We start from the raw sequence: 21,370 nt of genomic DNA, 5'->3' as shown, positions 1-21,370 counted from the left end.
TTCTTTTGAACTCGAAACTCTTGACAATGCATCTGCAATTATGTTTTCTTGTCCAGTCACATGTATAATTTGTAAATTGAACGGTTGCGATAATAAACTCCACTGAAACAGTCTGGCGTTTTTGTTTTGACATATCTCCAGAAACTTCAAAGGATTGTGGTCAGTATATATAACAGCCTCTGAAGAATTGTTTGCTGATGCTTAAAATTATGCGCGGTGACGTCGGGTGTCTGTCCCCATGTCACCGCGGGTCATTCCGATCTTTTGTTCGGCTGGCACGCACCAGAGGCAGCTGCACGCCCATCGAGCCAACAGAGGTCTGTTAAAGCCATTTAAAAACCAATTAACGTAGTTATGAATGCTGCCCATCCAACCTTAGGGTTGTGGGCAGGTGAAGAGCCCAAGCAGCCTTCGTGTTTTTCATGAAACCTCTTCCATAGGGGGATGCGGTTTTAAGAAGGTTTTATTAAATTAGTAAATAAATTTTGATCACTTCATAAACATGTCCCAGCTCATGTGACACTGTCACATGAGGGGACATGTCTGAATGATTTTTATCTCTCATTATTTCAAACTTTAAATATGAACTTAATCTCCCTGAGGAAAGAGCTGCCTCAGGGAGATTTATGCGCTCTTTCGCGCGCAGGCCCTGACTATCCCTCCCCCCCCACCCTGCCTGCACAGAGCGCTACCGGTTGTGCGTCACGCTGGGTGGGCCTTAGTTAGGTGTCGGAGGTTGGGGGTGGGTGGGTCCGAGGTCTGGGGGGAATGGGAGTTTCCAAGCTCGGGGCAGGGTAGGGTCTGATGTCAGAACCACAGGTCAGTCAGCGGTCCGGGGGATTGTGTGGGGGAGCCTGAGGTTCGGGGGTTTGTGGAGAGTTCCAAGGTCTGGGGCGGTCGTCGGGGTCAGGATCCGAGGTCTGGAGGGGGTGCATGGGAGTTGGGTGTCCGGAGGTTTTGGAGCTCGGGGGGTGGGGGTGGTGTGAGTGGGGGTGAGAGTTGTTGGAGCTCAGGGTTTGGGCAGTCAGGAGTGTGGGGGGGCATCCTGTGTTGGGGGTTAGGTGTGTGTGACAGTCCCATGGGGTCGGTCTAGGTGTTTACAATAGCTACTCCTAAGTTAGAAGAGGTTTTAATCCTTCTAACTTTTTCTGAATAAGTATTGGTATAACCCTGACAGAACCACCCAAAGTTTGTGATTTAAACCACGTTTTCGGTTGGTTCCCAGCGCAGTGCAATTGTCCAGAGGAAGTGTATACTTCTGGGCAATTTCCATGCAAACCCTTACCTGGGAACTTCCCAGAAGGATTCCCCAGCATCTCTTTGAGGTAGCCCCCCAAATCCGACACCGGTGAGCTTGGAAGTTATGGGCCTATATTTCTTCTGATGTACAGAAATATCCCACTGACTTCTCAATTCCCAGTTCATCTTGTACGGCACCAACACCCATATCACTGGCATCAATGGCCAACTTAAACCACTTTGTATAATCAGGTGCTGATAGTACAGTTTTCAAGCTGTTGAATGCATTCTGTCACTCCTGTACCCTTTGGGATTTTCAGTTCTTTTTTAACAATCCAATCAGCAGAGCAACTACCCTACTGAAATTTGGCACACAAATTTCCAATAAAATCTGCTCATGCTGAGAAATCTCAAAACTTCCTGTCATGTTGTAAGCACTGGGAATTCCACAATAGCTTTTAAACTTGCATCTCGTGGGGCCACTTGACCATGTTCAACAGTGTGACCTAGATATGTAACTTGCGCTTTTGCAAGTTCACTTTTAGCCAAATTTACAACCAAATTGGCTTCCTGCAGACAGTCAAACAGTTCCTTTAAATGTTGTAAATGTTCCTCCTACATTTGACTGAATACTATTAAATCATCAATGTAAACAGCACAGTTGTTCAGTCCCTCAACCATTTTGTTTGTTAGTCTCTGAAATGTTGCTGGTGCATTTTTCATAACAAAGGGCATTAATTTACATTGATGTAGACCATCCGGTGTCACAAAAGCTGATATCTCTTTTGCCTTTTCCAGTAAGGGTACTTGCCAATATCCTCACAGCACACCAATTTTTCAGATGAACGTTGACTGTACCACTTCCTCAATACAATCCTCCAATCATGGAATAGGAATGAATCTGCTTTTGTTATTGTGTTCACTTTTTGGTAATCAATACATAGCCTTTGTGATCCAGTTTCAGTAACATTACAATGGGTGAACTCCAATCACTGTGACTGGGCTCTATGATGTCATTTTGAAGCATACTTTCAATTTTCTTCCACACTTGAGCTAATTTTTCTGGATTTAATCTATATGGGTGTTGCCTTATTGAATCTGAATTCCCCACATCAACATCATCTAATTTCCCCAATTTATTTACACAAATTGCTTTTTGCGACTGCAATAGCTCTTTTAAGTTACTCTGATAATTTTCTGGAAGGTAACCTAATACCACATTTAGATTCTTAAGTACTTCTTCATTGTCAAATTTAATCAGAAGGTTAATTTCAGAATTCTCACTTTCTACCCCTGTTTTTTTGCTTACAACTACCAGTATCTCCTCCTGTTTACCCTCTCTGTCAAAGTATTTTTGAGCAGATTTACATGGCGTACTTGCTGTCTCTTCCGTCTGTCTGAGATATTCACCACGTAGTTTACTTTTTCGGTCTGGTAAGGTCCACTAAATGTTGTCTTCAACAGTTCGCCTGACACAGGTAACAGTACTTATACATTTTCCCCAGCCACAAAACTATAAGCCTTCGCTCTTTTGTCTAGATTTGCCTTCATCACTTGTTGAGATAGCGTTAAATGTTTCCTAGCTAGCTCACATGCCTTACTGAAGCTTTCTCTGAATTTCATCACATAATCCAGGAGAGTGGTTTCAGAACTTTGACTCACTAATTTCTCCTGAATTAATTTGAATGGTCCCCTTACTTCATGACCAAAAATTAACTCGAAAGGACTGAACCCTGTTGACTCACTGGGGGCATCCCTAATAGCAAACAACAGGAATGGAATCCTTTGATCCTAACCATGTGGATAGCCTTGACTATATGCTCTAACCATAGTATATAAAACCCACTGCCACCTTTCTAAGGCACCTTGTGATTCAGGGTGGTAGGCTGATGGCTTAAATGGCTTTATTTCTAAGCTGCTTATTACCTCTTTAAACAGCTATGCCATGAAATTCAAACTCTGATCTGACTGTATTTCTCTTGGTAATCCATATCTTGTAAAGAGTTTGGTTAACTCATCTACAATCACCTTTGCTGTAATTTTCCTTAAAGGTATTGCTTCTGGAAATCTTCTGGACACATCCATGATTGTCAGTAAATACTGATTTCCACTTTTAGTCTTAGGGAGGGGTCCTACACGATCAATCAGGACCCTGTTAAAAGGTTCCTCAAATGGAATTGGAATTAAAGGTGCAGGCTTAATTACTACTTGAGGCTTTCCTATCACATGACATGTGTGACATGTTTGACAGAATTTGATTACATCTTTATGTAATCCAGGTCAATAGAAATATTTTTGTATCTTAGCTTGAGTTTTCCTAATTCCCAAATGTCCAGCTATTAGAATTTCATGAGCCACTTTCAAAATTTCATTCCAGTAGCCAGATGGTATCACTATTGGTGCACTTTCACCCATCTTTCATCACTGAGAACATGATGCAATCTCTACTTCCTCATTAGTACATTGTTCTTAATGTAATAACACTCCGAAATGTATTCTGCTTCTGTTTCAGAATAAGCTGTCTCATATAATTGCTTCAAGCCTGGATCCTGCTGCTGTAACTCCACTAACTTCAATGAACTAAATGCTGCAGGCTCATCCTCTTTCATCTTCTTCTCCTGCGTAATCTTTTCAAAGATTGATCCAGCCAACTGAATTTTAGCATCCTCCCCTGGTCTTTTAGATTCTTCCTCTTCCTCTTTAAACTTGTGCGTCTGCGAGCTCGTCACCACACAATCTGGAAATAATCCAAGCTTGCTCTTTCTGTAAAACCTCTGTTGATTGTGTCTCAACAAGCTGCCCTACTATAGTAGGCATAGTCAATATCTGTGATCCAGCTATATCATTTCCCTAGAATAAATTGAAACCCTGCATTGGGCAATTTCTCTACTACCCCAACAATCACCTCTCCTGTTTTTAAATCATTTTTTAAATTTACCTTATACAATGAAATGACTTTTTCATGAATTCTCCTAATTATTACTCTCTCCTGCAATAGCCCTTCTAGTCAACAGATGGCACTGTCCCATAACATTTAAGACTGGCTAGCCCTTATGCGCCTTAAAATTTTGACATCCTTTCCTGATTATCCCTGTGAACATGGGTAAATTTTCCCTTTCCATGTGAAATCTTTACACATCTCTATAACCTGCCCTTCAGAACTCCCTTGGGTAAATTGTGAACACATTCCCACTTCTCTAGAGACCACTAATTCTTCCTGCTCCACCTGTGCAAAAACCACTGGTTAATCTTGTGCCTGGATCTCAGGGCCCACAGTACTCTTACTTACAAAACTCTTCTAAGTTCTTATAACTGCAATCGGTCTCCCGTTTAACCTCCAACAATTTGATCTTGTATGTCCAGCTTTATTATGGGTAACATATTCCTTCCTTCAACTATACTTTCCACCTTTCCATATTTAATGGACTGGTGCCTTTCAGCTTGATCCTTATTACTAACATTTTTACCATCACTAAGTTTTCTGTATCTCCAATTTCCTTGCTGGTTTCCATATGACCCTTTTCCTACACTCAATTGTTTGTGTGAAAAATTATACATATCGGCTAAAACAGCAGCTTCCCTGATCTTATTGCTTTGTCTTTCATCTAAATATGTCTTGATGTTCACTGGAATGCTATTTCTAAATTCTTCCATAATCATAATCTCTCTTAGATTTTCAAAAGTCTTGTCTAGTTTAGCGCTCTGAGCCATTGATCCCAGATCTTTTTCTTGCAAACTCTACAAAAGTTTCTTCCTTATAGCTCTAAACTTCAACTAATAAGCTTCAAGGACAAGCTCATAACCATTTAATATTGCCTTCTTTACTCTCTTGTAATCTGCAAACTGTTTCTCTGATAAGCCGACATACACATTCATTGCTGTACCTTTCAAAACACTCTGTAACATTATAGTCCAAGCATCTCTTGGCCAATTCAACTTCATCGCTATCTTTTCAAATAAGATGAAATACATTTCAACTCCATCCTCTGTAAATTTAGACATTAACTGAGGATTTTTAGTAAAATCAAATTCTTCAAAGGAATCAAAGTCACCACCTGAGTCACAGGTCAAGATTTTCTGACCCCGCTGTGGTGGGACCCGCCGTGGGAATATTGGCGGCCCAGCCAAAAGGCCATTGACTTTCAACAGGACTAGACAATCCCAGTGTTGGGCAGGGCCAGAAAGTCCTGCCCACCATTTCTCCTTCCTTCCTTTATTCTAAGTTTCACTTTAGACAATTGATACTGTCTGGCTTCTTTCTCTCTCTGAAACTCTCTATCTCTTACCTTCTTTCTTTCCTCAGTAGCTAACTTCTCTCTCTGAAGTTGAAGTTCAAGCTTTCACATTTCTATCTCTTGTAATCTTTTTTCCTTTTCCTGCTCCTCTTTTACCCATTGAAGCTTTTTAATTTCTATTTCTTTTAATCTATCCTTTTCTTTTTCAAGTTTTGTCATTTTGTCCTTTCTTTCTAACTCAAATTTTTTATTTCCCTTTTTCTCTCCCTTCCAATTCAAGCTTTTGCCTTTCTCTATCTCCTTCTGTAACAAGCTGCTCCATCTGCAATTGAAGTCTTACCATCTCCATCTGTGTCACATTAGTTTCTGGTGTCCCTTCCTCCAACTTTAAATGCTGGGGTGAGTACTTTAACCATATCAGCCTTACGAAATTCCACTTTTATCTCTGCCTGCACTTCATCTCCTAATTCTCTCAACTGAGTTTTAGTCAGCTAAAGCCATTTTGCAGCCCAGCCACTTTAAATCACTTTAAAATCCCTCAACAGAAAGCTGCTGAGTTCAGTACTCTCTGCGTACTCTATCTCTTGTATTCACAAGCTCCAATCCAATCAAGGAATTTTAATAATCCCACAAAAAGCCCCCAAATTTGTTATGACCACAGCTGATGTTAATTGTTGCAAAAACCAAATCCCAGAGGGAATCTTGGCTTATGGGCCATACCTTTTTTTTGTATTCTGAAAATGAGAAGAAAACATACTGGCCTCAGCAGCAAGAAATCCAGTAATACTTTTGGGATTTAAAAAAATTAAAAGTACAAGTTTTATTAACCAGAATAAAATAAAACTTAAGCACACAAGATTACAGTTATACAGTCAGAAATGGTCTTATAAAACATTCCCCCAAAAGGCTCCCTGCTTGGTCAGAGCCACAAGTAAACACCTTCCAGGCAACACCCCTTGTTTAACTATAAAATTCCAGTAATATTCCCCAATGCAAACTGCAGTAGCTTTAATAAAGGCATGCCACATGACCTCTTAAACTCTCTCCCATTCTGCTGTGGAAATTCAAAACTTCAGAACAAGACTGCTTGTTGCAGCCCAAGACTTTCTTGACTTAACTGAAACATAGAAACATAAACACAGAAACATAGAAAAAAGAAGCAGGAGTAAGTCATTTGGCCCTTTGAGCCAGCTCCACCATTCAATATGATCATGGCTGATCCTCTATCTCAATGCCATACTCCCGTTCTCTCCCTATATCCCTTGATGCCTTGATAGTCTAGAAATCTATCTATTTCCTTCTTAAATATATTCAGTGATTTGGCCTCCACAGCCCTCTGTGGCAGAGAATTCCACAGGTTCACCACCCTCTGAGTGAAGAAGTTTTTCCCCATGTCAGTCCCAAATGGTCTACCCCATATACTGAGTTTGTGACCTCTTGTTCTAGACCCCCAGCCAGAGGAAACATCATCTCTACATCCAGTCTGTCCAGCCAGCCTTGTTAGCATTCTATATGTTTCAATGAGATCTCCTTTCATTCTTCTAAACTCCAGTGAATACAGGCCTGGTTGGCCTAATTTCTCCTGAAACAGCAATCCTGCCATCCCAGGAATCAGTATGGGGTGAACCTTCGCTGCACTCCCTCTATGGCAAGTATATCCTTTCTTAGGTAAGGAGACTAAAACTGCACACAATACTCCAGTTGTGGTCTCACCAAGGCACTGTATAGCTGCAGTAAGCTATCTCTGCTCCTATACTCAAGTCCTCTCGCAATGAAGACCAACATACCATTTGCCTCCTTAACTGTTTGTTGCACCTGCATGCTTGCTTTGATGTACAAGGACACCCAGGTCTCTTTGTACATCAACATTTCCCAATCTATTACTATTTAAATAATACTCTGCCATTCTGTTTTTCCTATCAAAATAGATAGCTTCATACTTATTCACATTATACTGTATCTGCCGTGTATTTGCCCATTTACTCAATCTGTCTAAGTCGCTTTGAAGCCTCTTATTATCCTCCTCACCACGCACTTTCCCACCAAGTTTTGTGTTGTCAGCAAACTTGGAAATATTACATTTGGTTGCCTCATCCAAATCATTGATATATATTGTGAATAGCTGGGTCCTAATCACTGATCCCTGCAGTACCCCACTAGTCACCTCCTGCCATTCCAAAAAAGACCCATTTATTCCTACTCTCTGTTTCCTGTCTGCTAACCAATTCTCAATCCATCCCAATATATTATCCCCAATCCAATATGTTTTAAGTTTGCACATTAACCTCTTATATGGGACTTTATCAAAAGCTTTCTGAAAATCCAAATACACCACACCCACTGGTTCTCCCTTATATATTCTGCTAGTTATGTCCTCAAAAAACTATAGTAGGCTTGTCAAACATGATTTCCCTTTCATAAATCCATGTTGACTTTGTCTAATCCCATTGATATTTTCTAAGTGTCCTATCATCATACCCTTGGACTGGATGGCAGATTCAAACTGCATCTTCTACCAGCCTAGAACCATTTCCAGGAGATCTTCCTCACACGGCCAATAGCCCACAGCTACAGCTAACAGCAACAGCTACCAGCTTCAGCTACCTCAAGCTTTCCACAGTAACTCTAAAATACATTTTTTCTCCCCTTTCATCTCAAGCTCCATTGTTCTCACATCTCTTTAAAATTCAAATCTTTCCAAATATAAAAATTTCATGTTTCTATTTTGTCTCTGCTTTCGGGTCAGTAAAATGTAATATACCCTCTTCTATTTACCTATGCATCTCCTGCAAGATGCAAACATGTTTCTTGACCTCTCTGACTTCCCCTTGAATTCAAACAAACTCTCAACTTAACTGAAAATGCAAATGTTAGATCCAACCAATTCACTTGTACCTCAAACATAATGCTTCTATCCGTTAAAAACAAAAAACTGCGGATGCTGGAAATCCAAAACAAAAACAGAATTACCTGGAAAAACTCAGCAGGTCTGGCAGCATCGGTGGAGAAGAAAAGAGTTGACGTTTTGAGTCCTCATGACCCTTCAACAGAACTAGTTCTGCTGAAGGGTCATGAAGCTTCTATCTGTTAATGTTTTAAACCACCCCCCAGACAATCTGTCTTCTAGCAACTTTCCCCCAGCTTAATTAAATCATTTACGCACACAGACACACAGCCTTCTTCACAGAATAACACAATATTCCCCAAAATATTTAAAAAAATAACATCCATTCTCACATTGATTCAAGACGTGATCTTGATTAAGACACAAGTCTTTGCTGGGATCTTATCAGAGCCCTTGGCCTTTGCTGTATCTAGTGCACTCAGTCAATGCAGTTTGGTTTTACAGTCATTACATTATACAGGGAATAAATGTCGATGTCAGCAGCTTCAGATTCTGATGTATTCTTTACTTCAGTCATGTTGGTTTGCTGCTTTACGGGCTGTTTCAATTTTGCCTTACATTGCCTTACTATGTGACCTTTCTTATGGCAGCAATGGCATTCTGCCTCCTTGAATTTACAGCTGTCCGATCCGTGGTCACCTCTGCATCTATAACAACTCACTCTTGGAGTCACTGCTGAAGTTTTTCTACCAGGCCTTTTCATGTTTCTGGCAGCAGACATTGCATCTCGTTTCGATGCTGTGGGTCTGGTTTTTGCGCCGCACTTGGCAGTAGGCTCCCGCCCCACATGAAGAACGGCACCATGTTGTATATGTTGCAAAGCTTGCAAGTGTTTTGCAGTGCTTTCCATGGCGAGGGAGATTCCGAGCACCTGCTTAAAGTCGATGTCAACCTTGGCGAGTAAACGGCACTATATGGTGTCATTCTGAATTCCACAAATGAATCGGTCCTGCAGCATATCATTTAACATGTTCCTGAAGTTGCAATGTTCTGTCAACTGCTGTAGGTTCACTACATAATAATAGATAGTGGGGGAAGTTATACCTAAGGTTACTACCAAGATCCACAAAAATAACCTGAAGTATCAGGAGATGAACCTCAATCCAGCTAATGTTTGAATGTTGTGTGGTGTCTCATTTTACAGGAATGATCATCTCTGTGCAGCTTCTTCGCGGTGACATGGAGCACATTCGCAGAGAAAATCCCATAATCTTTAACCGGGGTGCGGCCATCACTCGCAAACTGGGCTTCCCTGATGTCATCATGCCAGGTAGGCTTTGGCCTGTAGTTACTGAGGAAGCATGATAGAGGAGTGGAGCTCAATCCTTTATGTTAAAAAAAAATCAATGAGAACTAAGGTGCGAAGGATTTTCATCTTGTCCCAAACATTTTCACTTTATATCTAGAGATTAGAAAAGGTTCAGAATAGGTGAGCACCAATTCACAAAGCCAAATCTCCACTGAAAGACATTTTTCAAATCTTTAAGATGGTAAGCGACATGAGGCTGACCCTGGTGTCAGGGGTCACAGTTGCAAAGGAAGAGTGGAGAGACTTGAAAGGAGATGTCTGAGAGCTTTCTGGAGGTGCAGAAAAATTAACTGGAACATTATTTTTAAATTGAACTGCAAATATAGAACAAGGGAGAAACGGGTTTAAACTGGTATTGGTAAATTTGCGATTGATATGAGGGAATTCTTCGTCATACATTCAGTGAGCAACATGGAATAGACTTCCAGATAGAGCAGTAGAGACCAAAACCCTGAAATTAAGAAACATTTGGATGCTACAAGGAGGGATATTAGGATCTGGCTGGATGATTGAGTTAAAGATGGATTTAATGGTGTTCCTCATCCATAATTAACTTCCGATCTTGTTTCTATTGAGCTGATCCTTAAGATGATGAATAACCCTGTCCTACCCAACATAGAATGAAATATAGAATTGGATTTGATCTTTCTTAGAGAATATAGGATGAAGATAATTGCATTGTGCAACGTACTTAGTATAATTGAATTGAATGGCATTCCTATTGAAAGAAATTAATACATGCTAATACTGTGGAAATTGAATTTCCTTGCTAAGCATTTCATGGAGGAGTGGGGACTAATGCTTGACTTCATAAAGAGCTTAATTGCCATCCATATATTGATTACTTGAAGCTATTTTACTTTTTGAGAGCAATTGCCTGCAGATACGTTACAATTTGCAGTTATATAATACCTGTAACAGCAAAGAAGTATCCCACAACAGTTTGAAAATAACCATAATGAAGCAGGCATTGAACCAGGAAAAGAGAGTTTTGGAATGGCGACTAAAGGCTTGGTCAAAGATAAATTCTCAGAAGACTTGTAAAGGTAGAGAAAGAGTGGTAGAGAGTTGCAGTGAGTAAGATTTGTTAATATTCCTGAGTCAACCTCCACACAGCCCAGTCAACACTCAGTTGATTTTTTGTAGCCAGCAGGATCCCATGGGTCTTATAATCAACCGTCAGATTAACTGCTTCCTCTTCTAGCCTGCCAAATGTGGGGAGCTGGTATTGTGCATCAGTTATGTATTATGACACAAAATAGCATCATGATGTAAATAGCAGTACTGTATAGTTTGCCTTTGTGTCCAATGGGGTTGGGCTAGCTTGGCTTTTTGCCTTCCTCAGGAAGGCAAAAAGCCAAGCAGTCTTTGCTGACTGGGCAGGATGATGTACAAGGGTGTGCTTGTGGAAGTGATGATCTATTCTCACCTTCTATTCATATGTCTATTATAAAATATACTGTAATGCTTGCTGCGTTTCCATTAAAGGATGACTTATTGTTCTGGCAGGTTTATTTTATTCTGTTAGATATAGATCCAACCCTCAAATATGCAGAAACATTGGCCTTTGACTCACAAATAGATCTGCAAGGGGCCTACAAGATATATGATGATATAAACACAGGGGAGCAGAGCATGGAGGTCACTCTGATAGAACTAAAAAAAAACTGGAATATCCATTATGCTCTGGTGAGCCAAATACATCAATATACATCTGTCATTTCTTCTTGTAGGAAAAAAGGTAGTTAAATATGTTATTGCCTGTTGTGCAGAACAATTAGTGTCATTCTGTCCAGTAGAATCCCTGATGGTTGTCTGGATAAGTAATTTTTTTTAGCTGGATATGTGCCTGCATGTAGACTTTCAAAAAATGATCATTTAGTTCATCTACTGGAAAAGACAATCTGTTCTGAAGTAGGCTTACAACCTGAAGGCAGAGATAATGCAGTGAGTTCAAAGTCAAGCATCAGTACATGGTCTTAGCCAGCAGTATGTTCACTGCAACATTATTACCCCCAAATATTGAGAGGAAATCAGTCATGAAAAACTGAAACCTTTTGCTAGACTGTCATCATTTTAGTTTGTTATGATCTGTCAGTAGATGAATAGAGTGCTTGCTCCCTTGTTTTTGATTTGTTTCTTTCCTTAGGTTAGGGGATTTACCCATGACAAGTCATTTAGGCACAAAGAAATTAATGTTACATCTCAATTTATGAAAGAGTTCATAATTTAGGACCGGAACGCTCTGATCATTATATGTTGCAGCAGTATAAATACATTCATAAAAGTTCCTGTGATCAGAATTTCCAGCAAAATTGGAAATGTGACAAAATTCAACTTTTTTTAATTCATTCATGAAATGTGGGCTTTGCTGGCTGGGCCAGCATTTATTGCCCATCTTTAATTGCCCTTGAACAAGGTGGTGGTGAGCTGCCTTTTTGAACCACTGCAGTCCATGTGGTGTGGGTACACCCACAGTGCTGTTAGGAAGGGAGTTCCAGTATTTTGACCCAGCAACAGTGAAGGAATGGCGATATATTTCCAAGTCAGGATGGTGAGTGGCTTGGAGGGGAACTTCCAGGTGGTAGTGTTCCCATCTGTTTGCTGCCCTTGTCCTAGATGGTAGTGGTCGTGGGTTTGAAAGGTGCTCTCTAAGGAGCCAAGGTGAATTCCTGCAGTGCATCTTGTAGATGGTACATGCTGCTGCTACTGTGGGTCGGTGGTGGAGGGAGTGAATGTCTGTGGATGTGGCGCCAATCAAGCGAGCTGTTTTGTCCTGGATGATGTCAAGCTTCTTGAGTGTTGTGGGAGCTGCTCTCATCCAGGCAAATGGGGAGTATTCCATCACACTCCTGACTTGTGCCTTGTAGATGTTGGACAGGCTTTGGGGAGTCAGGAGGTGAGATATTCGCTGCAGGATTCCTAGCCTCTGACCTGCTCTTGTAGCCACAGTATTTATATGGCTAGTCCAGTTCAGCTTCTGGTCAATGGTAACCCCCAAGATGTTGACAATGGGGGATTCAGTGATAGTAATGTTATTGAATGTCAAGGGGTGATGATTAGATTCTCTCTTGTTGGTGATGGTCATTGCCTGACACTTGTGTGGCGTCAATGTTACTTGCCACTTGTCAGCCCAAGCCTAGATATTGTCCAGGCCTTACTGCATTTGGATATGGACTGCTTCAGTATCTGAGGAGTCACGAATGGTGCTGAACATTGTGCAGTTATCAGTGAGAATCCCCATTTCTGACCTTACGATGGAAGGAAGATCATTGATGAAGCAGCTGAAGATGATTGGGCCGAGGATACTACCCCTGCAGTGATGTCCTGGAACTGAGATAACTGACCTCCAACAACCACAACCATCTTCCTTTGTGCCATGTGTGACTCCAACCAGTGAAGTGGTTTTCCCCTAATTCCCATTGACTCCAGTTTCGCTAGGGCTCCTTGATGTCGCACTCGGTCATATGCTGCCTTGATGTCAAGGGCAGTCACTTTCATCTCACTTCTAGAGTTCACTTCTTTTGTCCATGTTTGAACCAAGGCTGTAATGAGGTCAGAAACTGAGTGACCCTGGCGGAATCCAAACTGGGCATCAGTGAGCAGGTTATTACTAAGCAAGTGCCACTTGATAGCACTGTTGATGACCCCTTCCATTACTTTACTGATGATCGAGAGTAGACTGATGGTGCGGTAATTAGCCGGGTTGGATTTGTCCTACTTTTTGTGTACAAGACATACCTGGGCAATTTTCCACATTGCTGGGTAGATTCCAGTGTTGTAGCTGTACTGGAACAGCTTGGCCAGCTAGGAGCGTGGAAACTTCTGGAGCACAAGTCTTCAGTATTATTGCCAGAATATTGTCAGGGCTCATAGCCTTTGCACTATCCAGTGCCTTCAGCCATTCCTTGACATCAAATGGAGTGAATGGAATTGGCTGAAGTCTGGTATCTGTGATGCTGGGGACCTCCGGAGGAGTCCGAGATGGATCATCTACTTGGCATTCCTGGCTGAAGATTGTAGAAAATGCTTCAGCCTTATCTTTTGCACTGATGTGCTGGGCTCCTCAATCATTGAGGATGGGGATTTTTGTGGAGCCTCCTCCTCCAGTGAGTTGTTTAATTTTCCACCACATTCACGACTGGATGCGGCAGGACAGCAGAGCTTAGATCTGATCCGTTGGTTGTGGGATTACTTAGCTCTGTCTATCACTTGCTGCTTATGCTGTTTGACACGCAAATAGTCTTGTGTTATAGCTTCACCAGGTTGACATCCCATTTTTAGGTACGCCTGGTGCTGCCCTTGTATGCCCTCCTGCACTCTTCATTGAATCAGGGTCGATCCCCTGGCTTGATGGTAGTGGTAGAGTGGGAGATATGCCAGGCCATGAGGTTACAGATTTTGTTTGAATACAATTCAGTGCTGCTGATGGCCCACAGCGCCTCATGGATGCCAAGTCTTGAGTTGCTAGGTCTGTTCGAAATCTCTCTCATTTAGTATGGTGGTTGTGCCACACAACACAATGGAGGGTATCCTCAATGTGAAGGCAGGACTTTTCTCCACAATGACTATGCAGTGGTCCTCCTGTCTGATACTGTCATGGACAGATGCATCTGAGACAGGCAGATTGGTGAAGATGAGGTCAAGTATGTTTTGCCTTCTTGTTGGTTCCCTCACCACCTGTCGTAGACCCAGTTTAGCAGCTATATATTTTAGGACTCAGCCGGCTCGGTCAGTATTGGAGCTACCAAGCCACTCTTGGTGATGGTCATTGAAGTTCCCCACCCAGAATATGTTCTGCACCCTTGCCGCCCTCAGTGCTTCCTCTGAGTGGTGTTGCACATGGGGAGCACTGATTCATCAGCTGAGGGACAGCAGTATGTGGTAATCAACTGGAGGTTTCCTTGTCCATGTTTGACCTGATGGAGTTGACATTAAGGGCTCCCAGGGCAACTCCCTCTCGACTGTATACCGCTGTGCCGCCACCTCTCCTGGGTCTGTCCTGACGGTGGGATGGTGATGGTGATGTCTGGGACGTTATCTTAAGATACGATTCCATAAGGATGACTACGTCAAGCTGTTGCTTGACTAGTCTATGAGACAGCTCTCCCAATTTTGGCAATAGCCATCAGATGTTAGTAAGGAGGACTTGCAGGGCCGACAGGGCTGAGTTTGCTGTTGTCGTTTCCGGGCCTAAGTCGATGCCGGGTGGTCTGTCCGATTTCATTCCTTTACTGAGGCTTTGTAGCAGTTTGATACAACTGAGTGGCTTGCTAGGCCTTTTCAGAGTCACCCACATTGCTGTCGGTCTGGAGTCACATGTAGGCCAGACCAGGTAAAGGCAGCAAGTTTCCTTCCCTGAAGGACATTAGTGAACCAGATGGGTTTTTACAACATTCGACAATGGTTTCATGGTCAACATTAGACTTTTAATTCCAGATTTTTATCGAATTCAATCTTACCCTGGGTCTCTAAGTTACTGGTCCAGCGACAATACCACTACGCCATCGCCTCCCCTGACTAAGTGAAAGTTGAATCCAGTTCCTTTTTAACCAATTGTGTTGTCTCTGCCTAAGTAGCAGCTTGTTATAAAGTATCCCCTGTTCAAATAACTCTCCATAAAAAATATTTTCTAACTTCCTTCTTCATTCTTCTTGTGACAATCTTAAGAATGCCTTCTTGTTCACAATCTGTTACCAATCTGTCAAGAGATTGGAACCTGTGTTTCACTTGTTACACTTTCAAAGCCTTTCCTAGTTTTGAAATTATGTTTATATTTTTTGAGTATGAGAAAGGTTCTTTGTTGAAGATTGTCATTTTTTCCTTTGTCCCAGTAATTCTTCATCCTGAAATTTTTATTTCATCTGCCAATGATCTGTCTTCCCGATATAGCCTGATACTTTTTTTTGAAACAGGTGTGACAGAAATGAAGCAGGCTTAAAATAAAATCAAGCACGAGAGAATATCCATTATGCCCTGGCTATCCAAATGCATCAATATACATCTATCACTTCTTCCTGTAGAATAAAAGATAGTTAAATGTGTTATTGCCCGTTGTGCAGAACAATTAGTGTCATTCTGTCCAGTAGCATCCCTGATGGCTGTCTGGATAAGTATTTTTTTGCAGTCACAGTTCAATTAATCTCTCAGGAAGTAAACCATGCAATGACAGTATTGTAATTGACATTCTGGACATCTTCCTAAATGATAGGATTGATTGGCAGTTGTATCTGAATTGAATATTTCAGTCAGCTTTGATTCTTTCATGAACAGGAGCTACATAGTTGTAAGTTTATATTTGGCTCCCTGAACTCAGCTCATTTAAGCTACATGACTAATGAGACTGCTCAGTGCACTCAACACATAAGCAACAATTGTTTAGAATCAATTTGATGTTCAAGATTCATGCAGGAATCTGTGTCTGCATGCAGCAAGACCTAGACAACATTCAAGCTTGGGTTCATAAGTGGAAAATAACAGTCGCGCTACACAGGTGCCAGGCAATGACCATCTCTTGGAACTATATTGTCATCCTTCACTGTTGCTGGGTCAAAAAACTGGAAGCTCCTCCCCACAGCACCATGGGGTACCTACACCACATGGACCGCAGGAGTTCAAGGAGTCAGCTCACCTCTACCTTCTCAAGGGCACTTAGGAATGGGCAACAAATTGCTGGCCTTGCCAGTGACACTTACATTTCAGGAACGAGTAATAACAATTGCTGTTTTGACATTTTTTAAAAAATAACAAATTATATATTTACGGTTAATATACAGTTTGTACTGAACACTGTTCATTTATCTGTTTAATGTTAAATATACTCATCTGGTGGTTTATAGCTTGTACCTTGGTCTGGAAAAGTGTATTATTTTACATCTACCAAGAAGGGAAAGTGTTCGGGCGGAATTTTACCGCCCCATCACAGCAAGGGCGGGGCTGTAAAATGCGGAGAGCCACTCAAAAGCCCATTGACTTTGGCGGGCTGAGCCATAAAATTCTGCCCTACGTATTTTACATGATATATTCCAGTAAACCAGAGCACAGTAGCATATGTTCTCTGCTCAATCCGTGCATCACATGACATATACATACACATTGGGAGATAACAGTAGGTTTGTAGAGTAAATAGGATTCACTCTCAATTCTCCAGTTATGCTGAACTGGGGGAAAATACTGAGAGTAAAAATCCAAATACACGGTTTGGGCATTGATGGATGCAGGAAATAGAAATTCACATTCAGAAAGTTTTCCACTACAAGCTCATACATTATGCTATGCTCAATGCTGACTCTCCACATGCCAATGGTGATGCAGTGACACTTCATGCATCAGGCAGAATGAGATCAATTTAAAAATCCTGCCTCTCTCTCACAGTTGAGATTATTCACCCTGCACACCAAACTCCCATCAGTTTCCTACAGAACTAGAGAACTGTAAGATAAGTTGCAATCAGTGCTGCACTCTTCCAGTTATTATACCGGAGTCAACATAGCATTACAGTTATTACATGAGAACATAAGAAGTAGGAACAGGAATAGGCCACACAGTTCTTCGCACCTAGTCTGCCATTCAAAAGATCATAGCTCTCCCACTGCAACTCCATCTTCCCATGCTATCCTCTTCTCTTCAGTATCCAAAAAATCTATTGATCTCTGACTTGAATATATTCAACAACTGAGTGAAGAAATTTCTCCTCATTTCAATCCTAAGTGGTTGACTCCCTATTCAGAGTCTGTGACCCTTAGTTCTAGACTCCCCAGAGTCCCCAATTAGGGGAAGCATCCTTTCAGCATCTACCCTGTCAATCCCTTTAAGAATTTTATATGTTCCAATTAGATTATCTCTCATTATTCTTAACTCCAGAGGATGTAAGCCTAATTTACTCAGTGTCTCTTTGGAACACAATTCTCTCATCCCAGGCATCAGTTCAGGAAACCTACATTGCACTCCCCTTGTAGTAAGTATATCCTTCTTCAAGTAAAGGCTGGAATTCTATGGCCCCCAGGGATGGGCTGGCAGGTGGGGCGCCAATAAAATTGGGGCTATGGCAGTGGTGCTGTGCCCTACCCACCATATGGACAATTAATGGCCACTTGAGGGCCTCCTCCCACCACCACTGGGATTTCACCCAGGGAAGGGAAGGCCGATGCCAAGGGAAACCTGGAAAGTGATGGCCGGACAAGGCTTGCATGCCTCCTTTTCAATCCCTGTGCCCATCAGAAGACACCCCCACCCCCGGTAATCATCCCACCCCAGGTTTCCCTTCACCCATCCACCCCCCTCACCAGGCTTCAAAGCCTGGTCCCGGCAAGACTGTGCATTTACCTTCAAGTCCAGTTCCATTGCTGCATGCCCCCTTTTGGGATTGTCCCCTGACCCAACAGTGGCCACCATTCCTGGTGATGCTGCTGAGACAAGAGAGCTGGCATTTGATTGCTCAACAGTTCTCAGAAGCGGGACTTCCTCAAGAAGAGGGCCTCAAACCAATTAATGGCCTGACAGCCGTTAACTGACTCCCTGAGGTATATGTGATCATCCTTTGATTCCATGCTTTTTAATAACCATAGGGGTAGGATTATTCCCTAACTGTTTTACTTCATGCCTCAACGACAATGTTGCTGTCGCTTTTGGAAAAATTCTTGAAGTTCCTTTCTGGTTTGGAATTTATTCAAGAAACACAAACAGCCCAACTAAAGAAGTTCTGTCCAGCGCAAGTGATCAGTGCAGTTGGTTGATGGGCTAATCCAGTACAGATCATTACTTCCAGCTCCTTAGGTGTATGTGTGAGAGAAAGCACTGAATCCACAAACCATTTTCCTACACTTGATTAAAACCCTCCCTGTTGACAGGGCCTGATGCTCAAGCATGTGCTTCAAAGTACTGTAAAGTAAAAATCTTCAAATTCTAGGGCGGGCAGAAGAATACTAACCTTGATTGAGGTTTGGTGTTCAAATTGGTTAGCCTCTAGCTCTTCCTTAAAAGCCAGATTTGCCCTGCCGACAAGATGGTTACATCTAACACAGTTCTCTGAGACCATGAAACCAACAAGTTAATTCTTGAGGAGGTGAAACTGGAATTTATTTATATGGTACTTTTCACATCCTTGGGACATCCCATATCGCTTCACAGCCAATGAATTGCTCTTGAAATCAAGTTGCTTTTTTGTAGAGAAAAGCAGCAGCCAATTTGATGTCACTGGGCATCCTGAAAGGGGAGGGTGCTAAGGCAGAGGTCATGGTACATGTTGGTACCAATGACATAGGTATAAAAAGGGATGAGGTCTTGCATCAAGAATTCAGGGAGTTAGGCAGTAGACTAAAAATCAAGACCTCTCGGGTTGTAATCTCTGGATTACTCCCAGTGCCACGTGCTTGCGAAATAGGAGAATAGCGCAGATGAATACGTGGTTTAAGAGTTGGTGCAGGAGGGAGGGTTTTAAATTCCTGGATCACTGGGACCATTTCTGGTGTATGTGGGACTTGTACAAGCAGGACGGACTACCTCTGAACCAGAGTGGGACTAACATCCTTGCGGGCAGGTTTGCTAGTGTTATTGGGAGGAGTTTAAACAAATTAGGCAGGGGGAGGGGGACACAGAATGTGAGCAGAATAGGGACACATCATAATACAGTAAAACAATCAAATCAGAGGGAGTACAGTTGCATTAATTTTCAAAGGAGTAAGGCAAGGCTGGATGGCCTCTACTTTAATGCAAGGAGTATTACAGGTAAAACGAATGAGTTAAGGGTGAAGATTGACACGTGGAATTGTGATATAGTAGCCATCACAGATACATGGTTGAGGGAGGGGCAAGATTGGCAGCTCAACATTCCGGGATATAGAATCTTCAGGCGAGACTGGAGGGAGTAAAAGAGGAGGGGGCATTGCATTATTAGTTAAGGAGTCAGTTACTGCAGTAAGGAGAGATGATATCTTGGAGGGGGCATCGAATTAAGCTTTGTGGGTAGAGTTTAGGAATAAAAAAGGGGCAGCCACATTGTTAGGTGTTTATTTATAGACCCCCAGATAGTCAGCAGGAAATTGAGAAGCAAATATGTGCACAATTTGCGGAGGTGTGTAAAAACAATAACAATAGGGTAATTATATTAGGTGATTTCAACTTTCCCAACATTAATTGGGATAGACATAGTGCTTGGATGGAGTGGATTTCTTGAAATGTGTACAGGAGAACTTTTTAGGTCAATATGTAGAGGGTCCAACAAGGGACGGCGCAATGCTGGACCTAATTCTGGGGAATGAAGCCGGACAGGTGGCTGAGGCGGTGGGAGAGCACTTTAGTGATAGCGACCACAACATGGTACGATTTAAGCTTGTTATGGACAAAGAAATAGACAAGTTGCAAAAAAATGTTTTGGATTGGGGAGAGTGGATTTTAGTAAAATAAGGCAGGATCTGGCCCAGGCAAACTGAGAACAGCTACTTGTGGGGAAATCTACAGAGGAGCAGTGGGGGGTGTTCAAAACAGAAATGTGGGTACAGGCTCAACATATTCCCTTTAGGGTGATAGGAAGGAGTAACAAGCACAGAGAACTATAGATGATCAGAGATATTCAGGATACGATGAGAAGGGAAAGAGAGGCTTTTAGCAGGTATAAGGGAAGCAAATCAGCAGAGGCATTAGTAGAGTACAGAAAGTGCAGGGAGGAGCTTAAGAAAGCAACAAGGAGAGCAAAGAGGGGATATGAGAAAGCTCTGGCTGGTAAAAGTAGGGAAAATCCCAAGATATTCTGTAAGTATATCAATGGAAAGAGGATAATCAGGGAAAGAGTAGGGCCCATTAGGGACCAAGGGGGCAATCTATGGGTGGAGCTACAGGACATCGGTAGAGTGTTGAACGAATACTTCACATCTGTCTTCACCCAAGAAAATGAGGATGAAGGTATCAATCTCGAGGAGAGAGACTGTGAGGTTCTTGAGCAAATTGATGTAGGGAGTGACAAGGTATTAGAAGTGTTGGCAGGCTTAAAAGTGGACAAATCTCCAGGTCCGGATGATTTGTGTCCCTGACTGCTGAGGGAGGCAAGGGAGGAGATGGCAGGGGCTCTGACCCAAATTTTTAATTCCTCTCTGGCCACGGGGGTGGTGCCAGAGGACTGGAGAACAGCTAATGTGGTCCTGCTATTTAAGAAGGGTTGTAGAGATAAGCCAGGGAACTACAGGCCAGTGAGTCTCACATCATTGGTAGGGAAGCTATTGGAGAAAATTCTGAAGGAGAGAATCTATCTCCACTAAAGAGGCAAGGTTTGATCAGGGATAGTCAGCATGGCTTTGTCAGAGGAAGGTCATGCCTAACAAATTTGATTGATTTTTTTGAGGCGGTGTGTAGATGAAGATAGTGCTGTTGATGTAGTTGATATGGATTTCAGCAAAACCTTTGACAAGGTCCCACATGGGAGACTTATAAAGAAGGCAAATGCACATGGGATACAGGGTAATTTGATAAGGTGAATTCAAAATTGGCTTAGTTGTAGGAGACAGAGGGTGATGACAGAAGGATGCTTTAGTGACTGGAAGCCAGTGTCCAGTGGTGTACCACAGGGATATGTGCTGGGTCCCCTATTATTCGTCATTTATATAAACAACATAGATGACTATGTGGGGGGTAGGGTTAGTAAGTTTGCGGATGACAGAAAGATTGGCCGGGTGGTTAACAGTGAGGTTG

General features: G+C 42.2%; 1 protein-coding gene across 1 annotated transcript in view; it reads left to right on the top strand.

The window, feature by feature from the left end:
* Nucleotides 1-21,370, top strand: part of dock3 (dedicator of cytokinesis 3) — a 1,401,685-nt gene that overhangs the window by 961,417 nt on the left and 418,898 nt on the right. Inside the window, 1 exon segment of the mRNA XM_041191502.1 lies at nucleotides 9,524-9,649. Coding sequence (XP_041047436.1) covers nucleotides 9,524-9,649 — 126 coding nt within the window.

The sequence above is a fragment of the Carcharodon carcharias genome, chromosome 7, assembly GCF_017639515.1.
Source record: "Carcharodon carcharias isolate sCarCar2 chromosome 7, sCarCar2.pri, whole genome shotgun sequence".
NCBI classification, from domain to species: Eukaryota; Metazoa; Chordata; class Chondrichthyes; order Lamniformes; family Lamnidae; genus Carcharodon; species Carcharodon carcharias.
Note: the sequence above shows the minus strand (reverse complement) of the source record. Positions and strands in the feature narration are given on the sequence as shown.